The sequence below is a fragment of the Odocoileus virginianus genome, unplaced genomic scaffold (assembly GCF_023699985.2).
Source record: "Odocoileus virginianus isolate 20LAN1187 ecotype Illinois unplaced genomic scaffold, Ovbor_1.2 Unplaced_Scaffold_24, whole genome shotgun sequence".
Lineage (NCBI taxonomy): Eukaryota > Metazoa > Chordata > Mammalia > Artiodactyla > Cervidae > Odocoileus > Odocoileus virginianus.
In genome coordinates, this window is record NW_027224286.1 from 531,836 (window position 1) to 548,722 (window position 16,887).

The window sequence follows — 16,887 nt, forward strand, 5'->3', positions numbered from 1 at the left end:
TGTATTTGGGATACAGAACCATGGGTGTCACGTGGCTGGGCCAGGCCACCTCCCCCCACACGGAGTCGGGGTAACGCTCTAAGAAAGGAATGCCTGAGGGGCAGAACTACCGGCCTGAGAAGAAGCGACGACTGAGCGGCTGGGAGCCTGGGGGGTCTCAGGAGCGGGACGGGCTCTCCAGAATCCCAGGACCGGGGAGAGAACCGGGCCTCTCCGGGAGCGGGGGCCGGCGCGGCCTCCAGGGGTCGAGAGCGCGAGCCTGGGGACCGCGGAGCGAATAAACCCACATCGCCCAAGAGAATTTCACGTGGTGCAGGAAGGGCAGAGGGGTCAGTGAACTCAGAAATTGGTTTTCAGCAGCAAAGAGGTGCGAAACGAAGCGTCTCAGGGACCAAACGCAAGCATCCGCTTCAGAGCGACTTTAAAGCAAAATGGAGGCGCCTCTTCGCCACACAGGAACATCTGAATTTGCTGGGGGTGGTGGAACGGCCGCGGGAATCTAGATTCAATAGCGACCCTCAACTCACATTACAGAGGAAAGCTAATTATCAGAAGAAAATTTGACAAGAAAGAAATTCACTTTGCGTTGAGACCTCCGCTCGCCGCTCTGTGCTTCCGGGTGTGTGACGCTGTGTGCACGCGCAGTGAAAAGACGGAGCTTCTTGGAGGCGGGGCCGAGCGGAGCCCAGCGGTCAGGGGCGAGTGACTGAGAGAAGTCAGGCCTGCATAGGGACAATGGGAGGGTGAAGTGGCCGGGGCCTCACTGCTGAAGGTGGCTGCAGTCAGGAAATGAAGAGACGGCCTGCTCCTTGAGAGGAAAGGTTATCATAAAAGTAGGCAGTGTATTTTAAAGCAAAGGCATCACTTTGCAAACGAAGGTCCCTAATGTCAAAGCTATTGTTTTTCCAGTAGCAGGTAGAGATGTGAGAGTCGGTCCATAAACAAAGTTGACCAAAGAATTGCTTTTAGATTGTGGTGATAGAGAATCTTGACAGTCCCTTGGACTGCGAGTTCAGTCCTGGGTGTTCATTGGAAGGACTGATGTTGAAGCTGAAACTCCCAATACTCTGGCCACCTGATGCTAAGAGCTGACTCATTTGAAAAGACCCTGATGCTGGGAAAGATTGAGGGCAGGAGAAGGGGATGACAAAGGATGAGATGGTTGGATGGCATTACCGACTCATAGACATGAGTTTGGGTAAACTCCGGGAGTCGGTGATGTAAAGGGAGGCCCTGAGTTCTGCGGTTCATGGGGTCACAAAGAGTCGGACACAACTGAGCGATTGAACTGAACTGTTGGATCATTGTAAAAGCAAGAGAGTTCCAGAAAAATATTTACTTCTGCTTTATTGACTATGCCAAAGCCTTTGATTGTGTGGATCACAATAAACTGTGGAAAATTCTGAAAGAGATGGGAATACCATCCTGACCTGCCTCTTGAGAAATCTGTATGCAGGCCAGGAAGCAACAGTTAGAACTGGACATGGAACAACAGACTGGTTTCAAATAGGGAAAGGAGTATGTGAAGACTGTATATTGTCACCCTGCTTACTTAACTTATATGCAGAGTACATCATGAGAAATCCTGGGGTGGATGAAGCACAAGCTGGAATCAAGATTGCTGGGAGCTGCTGCTGCAGGTGAGTCACTTCAGTCGTGTACGACTGTGTGACCCCACAGACGGCAGCCCACCAGGTCCGTCCCCCCCCCCCGTCCCTGGGATTCTCCAGGCAAGAACACTGTAATGGGTAGCCATTCCTTCTCCAATGCGTGAAAGTGAAGTCACTCAGTCGTGTCCAACTCTTCGAGACCCCATGGACTGCAGCCTAACAGGCTCCTCCGTCCATGGTATTTTCCAGGCAAGAGTACTGAAGCGCGTTGCCACTGCCTCCTCCAAATGCCAGGAGAAATATCAATAATCTCAGATATGCAGATGATAGCAGCCTTATGTCAGAAAGCGAAGAACTAAAGAGGCTTTTGATGAAAAGTGAAAGAGGAGTGAAAAAGTTGGCTTAAACTCAACGTTCAGAAAACTAAGATCATGGCATCTGGTCCCATCACTTCAGCGCAAACAGGTGGGGAAACATTGCAAACAGTGACAAACTTTATATTCCTCGTCTCCAAAATCACTGCAGATGGTGACTGCAGCCATGAAATTAACAGACGCTTGCTTCCTGGAAGAAAAGTTATGACCAACTTAAACAGCATTATTAAAAAGCAGAGATGTTACTTTGCCAACAAAGATCTGCCTAGTCAAAGCTATGATTTTTCCAGTAGTCATCTATGGATGTGAGATTTGGACTATAAAGAACACTGAGCGCCCAAGAACGATGCTTTGAACTGTGGTGTTGAAGAAAACTCGAGAGAGTCCCTTGGAATGCAAGGAGATCCAACGAGTCCATCCTAAAGAAAACCAGACCTAAATATTCATTGGAAGGATTGATGCTGATTCTGAAAGTCCAATACTGTGGCCACCTGATGAGAAGAACGGACTCATTTGAAGAGACTCTGATGCTGGGAACAATTGAAGGCAGGAGGAGGAGGGGATGTCAGAGGATGAGATGGTTGGATGGCACCACCGACTTGATGGCCATGAGTTTGAGCAAGCTCCAAGAGTTGGTGATGGACAGGGAAGCCTGGCATGCTGCAGTCCATGGGGTCGCAGAGTCGGACACGACTGAGCAACTAAACGGAACAGCTTGGAAGTGTACCTTGATTCAACTAGAAAGCTTCAGCAGTTAACATTTTCCTAAGACTTCAACATATGGATTCATCTGTCTCAATATTCAAACCAAACTTTGGGTTTGGTTCCACCTTGTTCTTTCAGTGACTGCAAAGTAACAAGAACCAACATTTTGGGGACTGAATATATGAAATTTTTAGTTTATCAAACAAAAAAATTCCCATCATATAGTGTGGATTCTAAACTATCTCCGGGTCTTCCCTGGTGCTCAGTGGTAAGGAATCCGCCTGCCAAGGAGGAGACATGGGACAGATCCCTGGTCTGGGAAATTCCTACATGCTTTGTAGATATCCCGTGAGCCACAACTATATGACCAATAACAAGTGAATAATAAAAAATAATTTATTTCAGAATGCTCCCAGCTCAAAAAGAGCTATCACTTTTAACCTTATTTCCAAAGTTTTTTATTTCCTAATTTTTGCACATTTATTATTCCTATTTTCACTTCATGTAAATTAGGCACATGCTATTAGTTTCATTTCGGCACAAGAGGACTCAGGAAATATAACTGCACCATTATGTACAGAGTGTGGAAAGAATAACTCAAGTGCAAATTATTAGCATATAATCCCAAAATTATCTATTGCTTGATTTCATCATGAAAAGAAATTCTACATTCTTTCAACCTTGAGAGCCTTTGGTGTGTTGCTAGTTTCTGTTATGAAGTACTGAGGTGGCAAAAACTCTGTTGTTGGAAGAAACATCATCCATTCAGGGTTATGGGAAAAATTATACAAATTTTATTAGAGCACAAGACTTATGGTACATTCTGCAGAAAACAACGGTACAACAGAAATGGCAGCAATCAATGATGAAACAGATACACACGCATACTTTCTGGTTCTTTTGACTCAAGTTTCTTCACAATAGCTTTCCACAAACATTGTATTAGTGTGGTTTATCTCCAGCATATATGTTCTTAGATTCCTAAAGAGTGAGCAGTAATTGTCACAACTGCCATAATATTTGCATTTCTAAGTATAAAGTATTTGGTGAACACTGAGATAACAGGGAGTACCTAAAAGCCTTGCCACATATTCTACACTGGTAAGGTTCTCTCTAGTATGGATGATCTGATGGATGGTGAGTTGTGATCCTGAGTTAAGGTTTACATACTCATGTCACTTGTAAGCTTTCTCTCCAAAGTGACTTGTTTACTGAAGCCTGACTTCAGATTGTTGCCTAAAAACTGACACATTTATTATTACAATGATACAGTTTTTATCTAGTGTGAATATTCTCAAGAAGCTTAAGGTGTAAACAAAAACCCTGGCCACATTGATAACATTTGGAAGGTCTCTCAAGTTTGTGTCACCTGATGTCTTTAGGCCTGAATGGCACCTGAAGGAATAATGAATTTTCCTGATGAAGGGAATGATCTGCCTGTTATTGAAATCCTAGCCACAGACATTATGATTTCCTTCACTGGAGGGACTGACTGCTCTGAATGTATGGATTCTTGCCAGTAGGTATTTTCTCATGTTTTGTAAAAAATGAACACCTTCCAAAAGACTTACCACATGCACTATGTGGGTAAGATTTCAATTCACATTAATTACCTGAGGATCAGTTAGGTCTGAATATAGATTCAAAGCTTTACCATATCTACCACATTCATGCAATTTTCCTCCAGTCAGACTTTTCTGAAGGCCCAAAACTTCATATACTTTCTTCATTCACTACATTTAGAAGTTTTCACTGCACTGACTCTCAGATGATCTGCAAAGTCATTCTGTGTGACTGCAGGCTTCATCGTAAAAATCCCATTTATGTGGTTTCTCTGCTGTATGAACTGCCAAATGGTCAGTTACAGCTGAAAGTGAATTACAAACTTTGCCATATTCATCTTGACGCTTTCTATACAGTATGAATTCTGATGAATTATAAGGCCTGAACTCAGATTAGGGGCTTTGCCATATTCATTACAGTTGCACTAAAATGCTTCTCACAATTGTCCCATTTTTAACAGTTTTCTCCACTATGAATTATCTGATGCTTCTTATGATGGTCATTTCAAGTAAACCATTGGCCACATACATCACATTTCTATGCGTTCTTTCCTGTATGAACTGCCTGATGGTGAGTTAAGACTGGCTGTGCACTAAAACCTTTGTCACCATTGTTTCAATTGTAAGGTTTCTCTCCAACATGAATTCTCTGATGAACTGTAAGGTTTGCATTTAGATTACAAGCCTTGACACTGAGATCACATTTATATGTTTTCTCTCCAGTATGAATTCTCTGATGAATTCCAAGTTGTGCACATCAAGTAAAGCATCAGCCACACACAACACATTTATACGGTTTCTCTCCAGTATGAATTCTGGATAAACTGCAAGCTTACCAATATGACTAAAGGCCTTGCCAGACAACCCATTCATATGCTTTCTCTCCAGTATGAATTCTCTGATGAATTGCAAGGTTTGCAGTTTGACTAAAGGCCTTGCCACATACAAACATTTATATGGTTTCTCTCAAATATGAGTTCTCCAATGAACTGCAAAGTAACAGCTGGAATTGAAGACTTTGCCACATAAGATACATTTCTATGCTTTCTCTCCTGTATGAACTGCCTGATGGAGAGATAAGGATGACTGTCCACTAAAAGCTCTGTCACCATTGTTAATTTGTAACGTTTCTCTGCAGTATAAATTCTTTGATGAAATGCAAGGGTTGATTTGAAACTAAAGACCTTGCCACATGCATCACATTTATATGCCTTCTATCCAGTATGAATTTTCTGATGAGATGTAAGGCTTCCTTTTACTCTGAAGGCCTTGCCACATACATCACATTTGTATGGTTTCTCGTTGGAATGAATTTTCTGATGATATGTGAGGCTTCCATTTAAACTAAAGGCCTTGCCACATACATCACATTTATATGGTTTCTCTCCAGTATGAATTTTCCGATGAGTTGTAAGGCTTCCGTTTATAGTAAAGGCCTTACCACATACATCACATTTATACGGTTTCTCTCCAGTATGAATTTTCTGATGCGATGTAAGGGTCCCGTTTACTCTAAAGGCCTTGCCACATACATCGCATTTATATGGTTTCTCTCCAGTATGAATTTTCTGATGAGTTCTAAGGCTTCCGTTTACACTAAAGGCCTTGCCACATACATCACATTTATATGGTTTCTCTCGGCAATGAATTTTCCGATGAGATGTAAGGCTGCCATTTACTCTAAAGGCCTTGCCACATACATCACATTTATATGGTTTCTCTCCAGTATGAACTCTCTGATGAACTGCGAGTTGTGTGCTTCGAGTATAGCCACGGCCACATACATCACATTTATACGGTTTCTCTCCAGTATGGAGGATCTGATGAACTGCATGGCTTTCTTTGCGAGTAAACGCCTGCCCACACACATCACATTTATATGGTTTCTCTCCAGTATGAGTTCTCTGATGAACTGTAAGGTAACACCTGGAACTGAAGACTTTGCCACATAAAGTACATTTACGTGCTTTTTCATCTGTATGAACTACTTCATGTATTTTTAAGGACGCCCGAGTAAAAAAACGTTTGTCACAGCTGTTACATTTGAAAGGTTTCACTTCAGTATGAATTCTCCGATGAATTCCAAGTTGTCTGTTTCCGGTAAAGCCACGGCCACATACATCACATTTATATGAATTCTCTCCAGTATGAATTCTCTGATGAATTCCAAGCTTTGACTTTCGAATATAACCACGGCCACATACATCACATTTATATGGTTTCTCTCCAGTATGAAGGATCTGATGAAGTGCATGGCTTTCTTTGCGAGTAAAGGCCTTTCCACACACATCACATTTATATGGTTTCTCTCCAGTATGAACTCTCTGATGAATTCCAAGTTGTGAACTTTCGAGTATAGCCACGGCCACATACATCACATTTATATGGTTTCTCTCCAGTATGAAGGATCTGATGAAGTGCATGGCTTTCTTTTCGAGTAAAGGCCTTTCCACACACATCACATTTATATGGTTTCTCTCCAGTATGACTTCTTTGATGAACTGCTAAACAACACCTGGAACTGAACATTTTGCCACACAAATTACATTTATATGCTGTCTCATCTGATTGAACTGCCTGATGTTTATTTAATGATGACAGTGCAAAAAAAAGTTTGCCACAGCTGTTACACTTGTAAGATTTCACCTCAGTATGAATTCTCCGATGAGTTCTAAGTTGTTTCTTTCCAGTAAATTCACAGTCACATACATCACATTTATATGGCTTCTCTCCGGTATGAACTTTCTGATGAATTCCAAGTTGTGACTTTCGAGTATAGCCACAGCCACACACAATACATTTATATGGTTTCTCTCCAATATGAATTCTCTGATGAACTGCTAAGCAACACCTGGAACTGAACATTTTGCCACACAAATTACATTTACATGCTTTCTCATCTATTTGAACTGCCTGATGTTTACTTAAGGACGACAGTGCAAAAAAACGTTTGCCACAGTTGTTACACTTGTAAGATTTCACTTCAGTATGAATTCTCCGATGAGTTCTAAGTTGTCTCTTTCCAGTAAAACCACAGCCACAAACATCACATTTATAAGGATTCTCTCCAGTATGTATTCTCTGATGAATTACAAGTTGTGACTTTCGAGGATAGCCATGGCCACATAAATCACATTTATATGGTTTCTCTCCAGTATGAGTTCTCTGATGAACTGCTAAGTAACACCTAGAACTGAACATTTTGCCACACAAATTACATTTGGATGCTTTCTCATCTGTTGGAACTGCCTGATGTTTATTTAAGGATGACAGTGCAAAAAATCTTTTGCCACAGCTGTTACATTTGTAAGATTTCACTTCAGTATGAATTCTCCGATGAGTTCTAAGTTGTCTCTTCCCAGTCAAGTCACAGCCACATACATCACATTTATAAGGGTTCTCTCCAGTATGAACTCTGTGATGAATTACAAGTCGTGACTTTCGAGTATATCCATGGCCACACACATCACATTTATATGGTTTCTCTCCAGTATGAAGAATCTGATGAAGTGAACGGCTTTGTTTGCGAGTAAAGGCCTTTCCGCACACATCACATTTATATGGTTTTTCTCCAGTATGAGTTCTCTGATGAACTGCTAAATAACACCTGGAACTGAACATTTTGCCACACAAATTACATTTACATGCTTTCTCACCTGTTTGAATTGTTTGATGTTTATTTAAGGAAAACAGTGCAAAAAAACGTTTGCCACAATTGTTACATTTGTAAGATTTCACTTCAGTATGAATACTCTGATGAATTCTAAGTTGTCTCTTTCCAGTAAAGCCACAGCCACATACATCACATTTATAAGGAGTCTCTCCAGTATGAATTCTCTGATGAATTACAAGTTGTGACTTTTGAGGATAGCCATGGCCACACACATCACATTTATATGGTTTCTCTCCAGTATGAAGTCTCCAATGAATTGCAAGTTGTCTGCTTCGAGTATAGCCACGGCCACATACATCACATTTATATGGTTTCTCTCCAGTATGAAGGATCTGATGAACTGTGTGGCTTTCTTTGCGAGTAAAGGCCTGTCCACAGAGATCACATTTATATGGTTTTTCTCCAGTATGAAGGATCTGATGAAGTGCATGGCTTTCTTTGCGAGTAAAAGCCTTTCCACAGACATCACATTTATATGGCTTCTCTCCAGTGTGAACCCTCTGATGAATTTCAAGTTGTGACTTTCGAATATAGCCGCGGCCACAGACATCACACTTAAATGGTTTCTCTCCAGTATGAAGGATCTGATGAAGTGCACATCCTTCCTTGCGAGAAAAGGCCTTTCCACACACATCACATGTATATGGCTTCTCTCCAGTATGAACTCTCCGATGAATTCCAAGTTGTGACTTTCGAGTATAGCCATGGCCACATACATCACATTTATATGGTTTCTCTCCAGTATGAAGGATCTGATGAAGTGCACAGCTTTCTTTTCGAGTAAAGGCCTTTCCACACACATCACATGTATATGGTTTCTCTCCAGTATGAGTTCTCCCATGATTTTGAAGGTGTGCATTGTGCTTAAAGCAGTGGCCACATACATCACATTTATATGGTCTCTCTCCAGTATGAACTCTCAGATGAATTTGAAGCGCTGTGTTCTGTTTAAAGCAGTGGCCACAGACATCACATTTATATGGTTTCTCTCCAGTATGATTTCTCTGATGAACTACAAGGCTCAACATTATCATTAAAAGCCTTGCAACATATGTTACATTTATATGGTTTTCTTCCTGTATGGATTCTTTGATGTCTAGTGAGTTCTGAGTGCTGAAGAAAGGTTATGCCACACTCATTACTTTTGTAAGATTTTTTCTTGGGTCCTTTCTGGTCTGGGGCCTGTTCTGAGGGATGCATAACAGCACTCTCACGTTTATGACAAATGCCTTTGCGGACACTATGAGTTCTCTGAGGTGGCAAACCTGAGGGGCTACTGTTAATATTTGTCACAACTTGATTACACTCAAAAATCGTCCCTTCAGACTGAAGCATCTGCAATTCTTCATGAAAGCTTGATCCGAGTCTTTCAACAGGCTTATCTCCTGCATCATTTCTACTCTGATGATCTTTTCCATCAGTGAGATTTTTGTTATGGGATATAGATATTCCATTGTCACTTCTTTCATCATCTGTCCACAGACTCTCAAAACCATGCACAGTTTCCTGTATCTTCCTGAGGAAAAAATCTTTGGTTTCATGGGTTTCAGTTCTTCTAAACATCTCTCTTTGCAGAATTTCTCCTTTTCCACTGTTTCCTTTTGCTTGTAATTTCTTGGTCATATGTATATGAGACACATCTACAAGATATAAACCATAGGTATCCTATTAATTACAATTCATAAATAAATTCTTTCATATTGAACACATATTATACCAAAACTCAACCCATTCTGAACAGAATTAAGAATCTTCCCGATGATGAACTTAGAAATATAAGGAACATTTACAAAGAAATAGAACTCGTTAACAAAAAAAGTAATCACACATAATTCAAATTAATTTTAGCGTAGCCAAGTTTCAAAGATGCAATCAGGAAAATATTCATTTTATGCAAACTCATGTCAAGTCACAAAAGAAAAGGTATTTTCCCACCATGACCTCAAAGCTCATTCTACTTGGCAGTAAACACACTTCTGTCTCATAATTGAGGAGACAAAACACTAACAATCCATGGACGGGGAGATTGCAGGTTACACTCCATGAGATCACAAAGACTCAGACAGGACTCAGAGGGACTAAGCAGCAAGGATCAAAAAGGCAATACCCTGTAGTGGTAAATAATCCAAAGGAAGCATTCTAACAAATATTGTAAAACATAAATGGCAGTTGACAACAGTTCAACAAGCACTGCATAGTGAAAATAAAGAATCTGTTAAAACAGCTCCACCACCCACCCCCTCACTCCCCATCACAGGGCTTATGAGATCTTACTTCCTTGACCATGGAATAAACCCAGGATCACTGCAGTGAAAGTGCTGAATGCTGTCCACTGGACTGTCAGGGAATTCCCTAAAATAATTTTTACAAAAAAGAACACTTTTCTAAATACCTCCTATAAATCTATAAGCAAACAGACATACAGACATTTTATAACAAGAAGTGGTTCATGTCAGTTATACTGTGTAAAACATAAAGACCATCATCTTTAAATCACAAAGAATTAATAAATGAAAATTCTCTACTTAAGTAACAGTCATTCAATATAGCAATTGCCTATCTATACAGAATCCTTAACTTACTCGGTTCATGAGCTCCAAAATACATGTAAAAGAGCAAGCTTTGGGGACTTCCTCATGGCTTAGAGGCAAAGAATCCGCTATAAAAAAGGAATATTATTCGAAAACTTATTAACTAGAGTCAGAGACAAACTCTTGGGAAGGAAATATAAACTAACGATATACAATATGTAATGCAGACAAAGGGACATGTCACAATAACCATGACATGAAGTAAATATACATTTTATGCAAAAGTAACCTTTGAGACAAATTTCTTGATGGTCCAGTGGATAGCATTACGTGCTTATACTGTAGGGTTACAGATTCCATCCCTGAATGGTGAACTACGTTCGCTTCTGCCACATTGTTCAGGAAAAAAAAAAAGTAACTTCTGACTTTTCCAGTAAAACAGTCAAAATTCTATGACACCTAAGAGCATGAATTAACTCAATTTTTAAAATAAAGGTAGTGGATTCACAGGGTTCATGTACACAACCCCATGGTACATGAAAGGAATGAGCAAGCAGGACTGAAACCCAGACCTACAGATTCATACATGTTAACCACCAGGGCCCACTTGGGCAGAGCAGATTACAAAAGGTTACAACAAACTCTAGGAGTTTAAAAAGATAAGGTCAAGTGAGACACATGAACTGATCTGCGTAACTAACAGCCTTACTCAGCCATCTCACCTATGAATGGTTTCCGAGGTACCACCCCCCACATATCAATTCAGGTCGTGTCCTGAAAATGTGCTTCAGTGGATGAGCATGGGTCATTTTGTACAGTATGAGCAAGGAGGGAACATGCAGCCTGATTCATATATGCATCACGTACAAGACTGGGGATCCAAGAGAGGACCTCAATGTCCACTGTCCTTACAGGTTTCCTGAGTTACAATCATAGAAGATCCAAACCACATTCCTATTATACACACCCCTGAAGGATGTGGCAAAAGAAGTAACAACAGGAATAGCTGAGGGCTCTGAACAGGAAGACAGGTTGAAGGCAGCTCTGTGTAGGGTCTGAGACACCAAATGCAATCGAAGAGCTGCCAGTCTTTTCCCTTCTTCCAATGAGGTCTCCTAAGTGCAGCAAATAGGAAGAGAACCAGGCTGGCTCCAAGGATTATGGCTCTGGAGGTGTTACTGTTGCTCTACATGGACCAAAAAGTGGACATCCCATGGACTCCAGCACAGAAGGGGGACAAAGAGGAAACAGATCCCTTTGAAACACCTCATTACATGCTCCCCAAAGTGAAGCAACAACATTAACAGGAGTCAAACGACACACTGCTAAAGATCATATAAAAACTACCCTTTGGGACTTTTTTCCTTGGAATCCAATTTCCATAAACCTCTCATTCCTTTTTTTCCCCCTTAAATCACTTTTTTCATTTATAAACAGCCACTTGTAAATCAAACCTAATCTTTCTCCCTAATAAAATATAATTTTCATGTAGGATTCAGACAATTTTCACATGGGCTACAGGTTGAATATCTACAATCAGTCTCCTCGTCTCTGCATTTGCTGAGATAAGAGATAGCTAGCCTCCAGCTGAGGAATCTATAGGAATCTATAACAAAAACAGGGTAAATAGCCAGTCTTTGTCTCTTACCTCAAGGGAATAATCATGGCAAGGACAAAGAAAGGAAAAAACCCTGTCTATTAAGGGAGACACTACACATGTGCAGAAAGGTTAGTTGAGGTCAAGTCAGAGGATGATTCCAGGCCATAATGAGTCTTGGAACTCCCAGAAGCCTTCACTTCGAGATTCATCTTGGCTAGGGTATGCGTCCGCACCCCAGGGGAGAGTGCTGAGACAAATTAACCAGAGGGTACAAAGGAAGGTGACTGGCCCAAAGGGACAAGAAGACCTGGAAAACTGTACCTTTTTGAAGAACTGACACTTCCCAAAGGTGGGGCTCTCTCTCTGAGCTAGCCCATGCGCCTTTCCGCATTATGTTTCCTTTCAATAAACTTTTTCCTTTACTCTTTATTTTGTGCCTCTTCATCTGAATTCATTCTTGACTAGGCAGTCAAGATTAGGGACCTTAACCCTATCTGTTGGCTGCTGTGGTCCAATGGTGAGGACTCTTGGTCTGGGAAACAAAGACATTGCTTCCAGCTTCCGCTCACTTCCACTCACTGCTATGAGCATCTAAACTCAATTTCATTTCTCATACCTTTTTTTACTGAAAACATCCACCTTACTTTCCTTAAGCAACCATGAACTGTGCTTTCTATTAGCATTTTCTAGATTGGTGAACAAAAATACCAGTGATAGCTTCTAAAAACATTTGCTTTCTTATAGACAGCATCTCAGGATACTCATCAATAGTCCTAAATCCCTCAGTGTAATACAATAGAAGTATTACACAATGTAGATGACTGAAGACATGTCTTAATTAGATGAGCAAACATTAATACTAGATATTTAATACTGAATATTTCTCAATTCATGTGACCTGATTTGTATGCACTTACTGTTTCTAAAAAAATTTTATTTGTTATTTTTGGCTTCAACAGATCATTGTCGCCGATCCATCTTTCTCTCCTTGTGTTGAGCGGGGACTACTCTTGAGTTGTGGTACACGAGCTTCTCATTGTAGTTACTTCTCTTGTGGACCACAAGTGCTAGAGCATGGGTGGTTCATTGGTGGTGCTGCACAGGCTTAGTTGCTCTGCAGCATGTGCGATCTTTCCAGACCAGGGATTGAACCCATCTTCTGCACTGGCAGGTGGATGCTTTACCACTAAGATGGTAAGCTAAGTGCTTACTTTCTTTTAAAGCCAATTGAGTAAGAGCTCATTTACAAATAAACCTCAGCAATATTATCCAAAATCAAAGACACACACTGAGACATGCATAAATCCAGACAGATTTAAAATGTCTCTCTGATGCTACTGGAGTTGATTGCAATTGCCTCCTCCAGGGGATCTTCCCTAGCCAGGGATTGAATCCACAACTCCTACATCTCTCACACTGGCAGGCAGCTTCTTTACCACTAGAGTCATCTGGGATCACTGGTAAAGGTTAACTTCAAGATTTTCTGTAGGCAGGGCTTTTTAAGAAGCTAGCTGTTTTTATTCCATATGCAAAAAGAAATGGTTTGTACTCTAAAAAAAAAAAAAAATCATTTTAACCAGTATTCTCCAGACTCTAAAGAATATCACAGCAATCCCTGTGTCAAAAACATTATCCTCCTTTTCTATAGTCACAGTTTTATATCTAAAATACAGATCAAATAGTTCTCAAATTGACTGTGATAACAGGGGCACATGGATGATGAAAATCTTGGATTGTCACTCTGGGTAGATGGGGGTCTTCACTTGATCAGAAGAATCTGAAAGGATAAATAAATCTGCCAGAGTGGGGACAGCAGTGGAGGAAGCTGCCCCCCACCCACCACCGAGAGACAGGGGAAGTTAGCTCCATCAGGGGACTAGCTGATGGAGAGGGAGACAGAGGAGTTGAGAAGGGTTAAAGGCCACAACAGGACAAAGATAACGGAGACACAAAGGGCAGTGGCAGACACTGTTAGAGCTGTGGGCCAGCTCAACAGACAGCCCACTTAAAAAGTGAGGAGCTAATCAGCTGAAATATAATTTGACATTGTATATATAGACAATCATCCTCACTAATTGCACAATTCTGTTTCCAGGTGCAACTTCTTTTCAGACAATTTTAATTTACCTTTATGTACCTCATGTTACTTCCCTGGTGGCTCAGCTGGTAAAGAATCCTCCTGCAATGAAGGGGACACCTAGGTTCAATCCCTGGGTTGGGAAGATCCCCTGAAGGAAAAGATAAACCACTCCAGTATTCTGGCCTGCAGAATTCCATGGACTCTATATTCCATGGGGTTGCAAAGAATTCAACAGGACTGAGCGAGTTTCCCTTTCATTTTATGTACCTCATGGCAGGAGAGAGAAGGATTCAGACAGGATCCAGCAGGACAGATTCTTATCCTTTCTCAACGGGTGAGAGTCACAAACATCCAGTAACTTCTAAAGGTACAGCCCTCTTTAATTTAAGGTTCCAATTCTCACACCATCCAGTGAAGACGTCCCATGTATCAGCTAACTAGTAGAAAGGCGAGTCTTCACATAAGGGAATAAAAACTTCATCAACCTTAACCTCTTTCTTCTTACAGAGTGGCATTTTGTCTCACAAATACTGCTCACAGGGCCAATTAAAGTTTTGTAAAAGTTGTCACTTTTGTCTCAGGTTCAAAGATTTCTTAACAAAATTAGCGACTTGTTCTGTAAATAAATAATACAAATACTTATCATAGAATTATCGAGCTCACTTTCAATATGCTAACAATAAAAGCAAAGAGAAGTGGAAACAGCAGAAGATACATCACCAAATTGGGTTCTGAAAACTCAAACAGCGCTGCGAAGTCCCAGGACAGCCCATCTGGAGACTAAGTGGGGAAAAGGTCCCAGGCAGTGTGTTAGGGTCTTGGGTGAGACTTCAAAGAAGGCAGTTTGGGGTTCCCCTTTAAATCCCAGGATGCTATCTGTTATCATCAGCAATCTGTGAGCAAATAGCACATCTGTTTTTCTGTTAATGCTATTTGTCCTAAAAAACCTATAATGTTGCTAAGCCTGGGGCTGAGTAAGCCAGGGCACCTCCAAGGGCTCGACAACCTCAAGATGTGTCCCTTATCTTATCTCTGGTGTTGCAAGCCTTGCACTCACATCAAGCAGTCAGGGCACTCACAGTCAGGGCAGTGTCCAGGCAGGTTAGAAGCAAACTCAGAGGCCTGCTTTAGAGAGGACCTAGACCCTGTGCCTCCTGCATTGCCAGGTGAAGAATCCCATCTCTTTTGTCATCCAAGAAGTGATGGACATTTTGGACAGACAGAAAAATATTCACAAATTAATTTACTATCTGTGTCCTTCTGAATGCACAGGAAACAGTATAATATACAGTATAATATGCAGATATCTGGGCTTCCCCAGGGCTCAAAGGTAAAGTATCCACCTGCCACCCAGGAGACATGGGTTTGACCCCTTCGGGGGAAGATCCCCCTGCACGAGGGCATGGGAACCTACTCCAATACTCTTGCTGGGAGAATTCCATGGACAAAGGAGCCAGGAGGGCTACTGGGTCGCAAAGAGTTAGGCACGATTGTAGCAACTGAGCACACAGGTATGCATGCATAGTTCCTTTCCAAGAACTAGTGAACCAAGAACACAGGTGTAAAAAACAGGGAATTGGATATTTTAAACTTCGAAATCAGCTTTATAAATACTCAAGCTGTGGAAAAACTTGTGTATCACACAGTGCGCAGATCACCTGAAGAAAGGACGAGCTTAAACTCCTGATGCCAATCACAAAGTTTTTTCAAGTCTGAATCAACAAGGCTATGAACTTAGTCAAGCACTACAGGGGCACCCAAGAGACACAGAGGGAAAATGCAGAGATACCCCAAACCAGATTCCAACTTCACAGGGAAGTGATCCTCACCCACAGACAGCAGGTTCCTGTAGGTCTCCTCCATCACATCCCAGTACAAGGCCCTCTGAGCAGGGTCGAGGCATTCCCACTCCTCTGGAGTGAACTTAATGTCCACATCCTCGATGGTCAACTGTGTCTGAAATGAAAGCACATTTCATTAACAGGTGGTGAGGAGGATTCTTATTTTCACACGAAATGAGAAGAGGTGAGAGGGGTAAGGATCAATTCAGGTAATGTAATATTCTGATAGATCCATTAAAAGCTATTTGGAACAAACTGTGGGTCTCTAATTTCCAAGTTGTTTCATAAGACTATGACATCTTCCAATCAATATGAATTTGTCACTTGTGTGGACAACACATGAAGAATATACAAATAAAACTCATACAGTGAGTAGTCTATGCAGAAGTGTTACACTGTACACACTGAGGAACATTCACTATCTAGATGAGTTACAGCAAGAGACTGCTGTCTTCAGAGATGACAAAGTCCACAGCGGCTTTAAAAGAACACACACTGTGATGATTATGACATCACACAGGTGTTTCAGCACTTCAGACACACTAAGCATTACTCTAAAGACTTTAAACAGATGAACCTATCATCAACATGACAGTATGTTAGAGAAGCTCTGTGTCCATCTGACTGGGGAGAAAACTCATTCTAAGAATTCGTGCAGATCAAACAGTTAAGAAATGAGGCAACAGCACCTGAGGTAAGGTTGTTGGGACTGACAACTGAACCTAAGGAATCAGTGAGTTAAGTACCAGAGCAGAAAAGTGCATCCACAGAGAGTTCCGTGAGAATACCTGAAATAAGTTCAAGAAAGCTGAAGTGCAATGGAGCTGTAGAATCCCAGATCTTTTGTCAGCCAAGGAAAGATGGACATGACAGATGGACAGAAAAATATTCACAAATTAATTTACTATCTA

General features: G+C 41.3%; 1 protein-coding gene across 1 annotated transcript; it reads right to left on the minus strand.

The window, feature by feature from the left end:
* Positions 1–3,460: 3,460 nt before the first annotated feature.
* On the minus strand, positions 3,461–16,089 carry LOC110125400 (zinc finger protein 91-like). The gene is made up of 2 exons (XM_070463058.1): positions 15,965–16,089; positions 3,461–9,564 (listed from the first exon to the last, which is right to left on the minus strand). Exon 2 carries the CDS (start codon positions 8,956–8,958, stop codon positions 6,547–6,549), a length of 2,412 nt encoding a protein of 803 aa, XP_070319159.1. The 5' UTR covers positions 8,959–9,564; positions 15,965–16,089; the 3' UTR covers positions 3,461–6,546.
* Positions 16,090–16,887: the final 798 nt, after the last annotated feature.

What these genes read in the sequence shown, in the direction of transcription:
- LOC110125400 (XM_070463058.1), bottom strand. Translation starts at nt 8,958, where the DNA reads ATGATAATGTTGAGCCTTGTAGTTCATCAGAGAAATCATACTGGAGAG.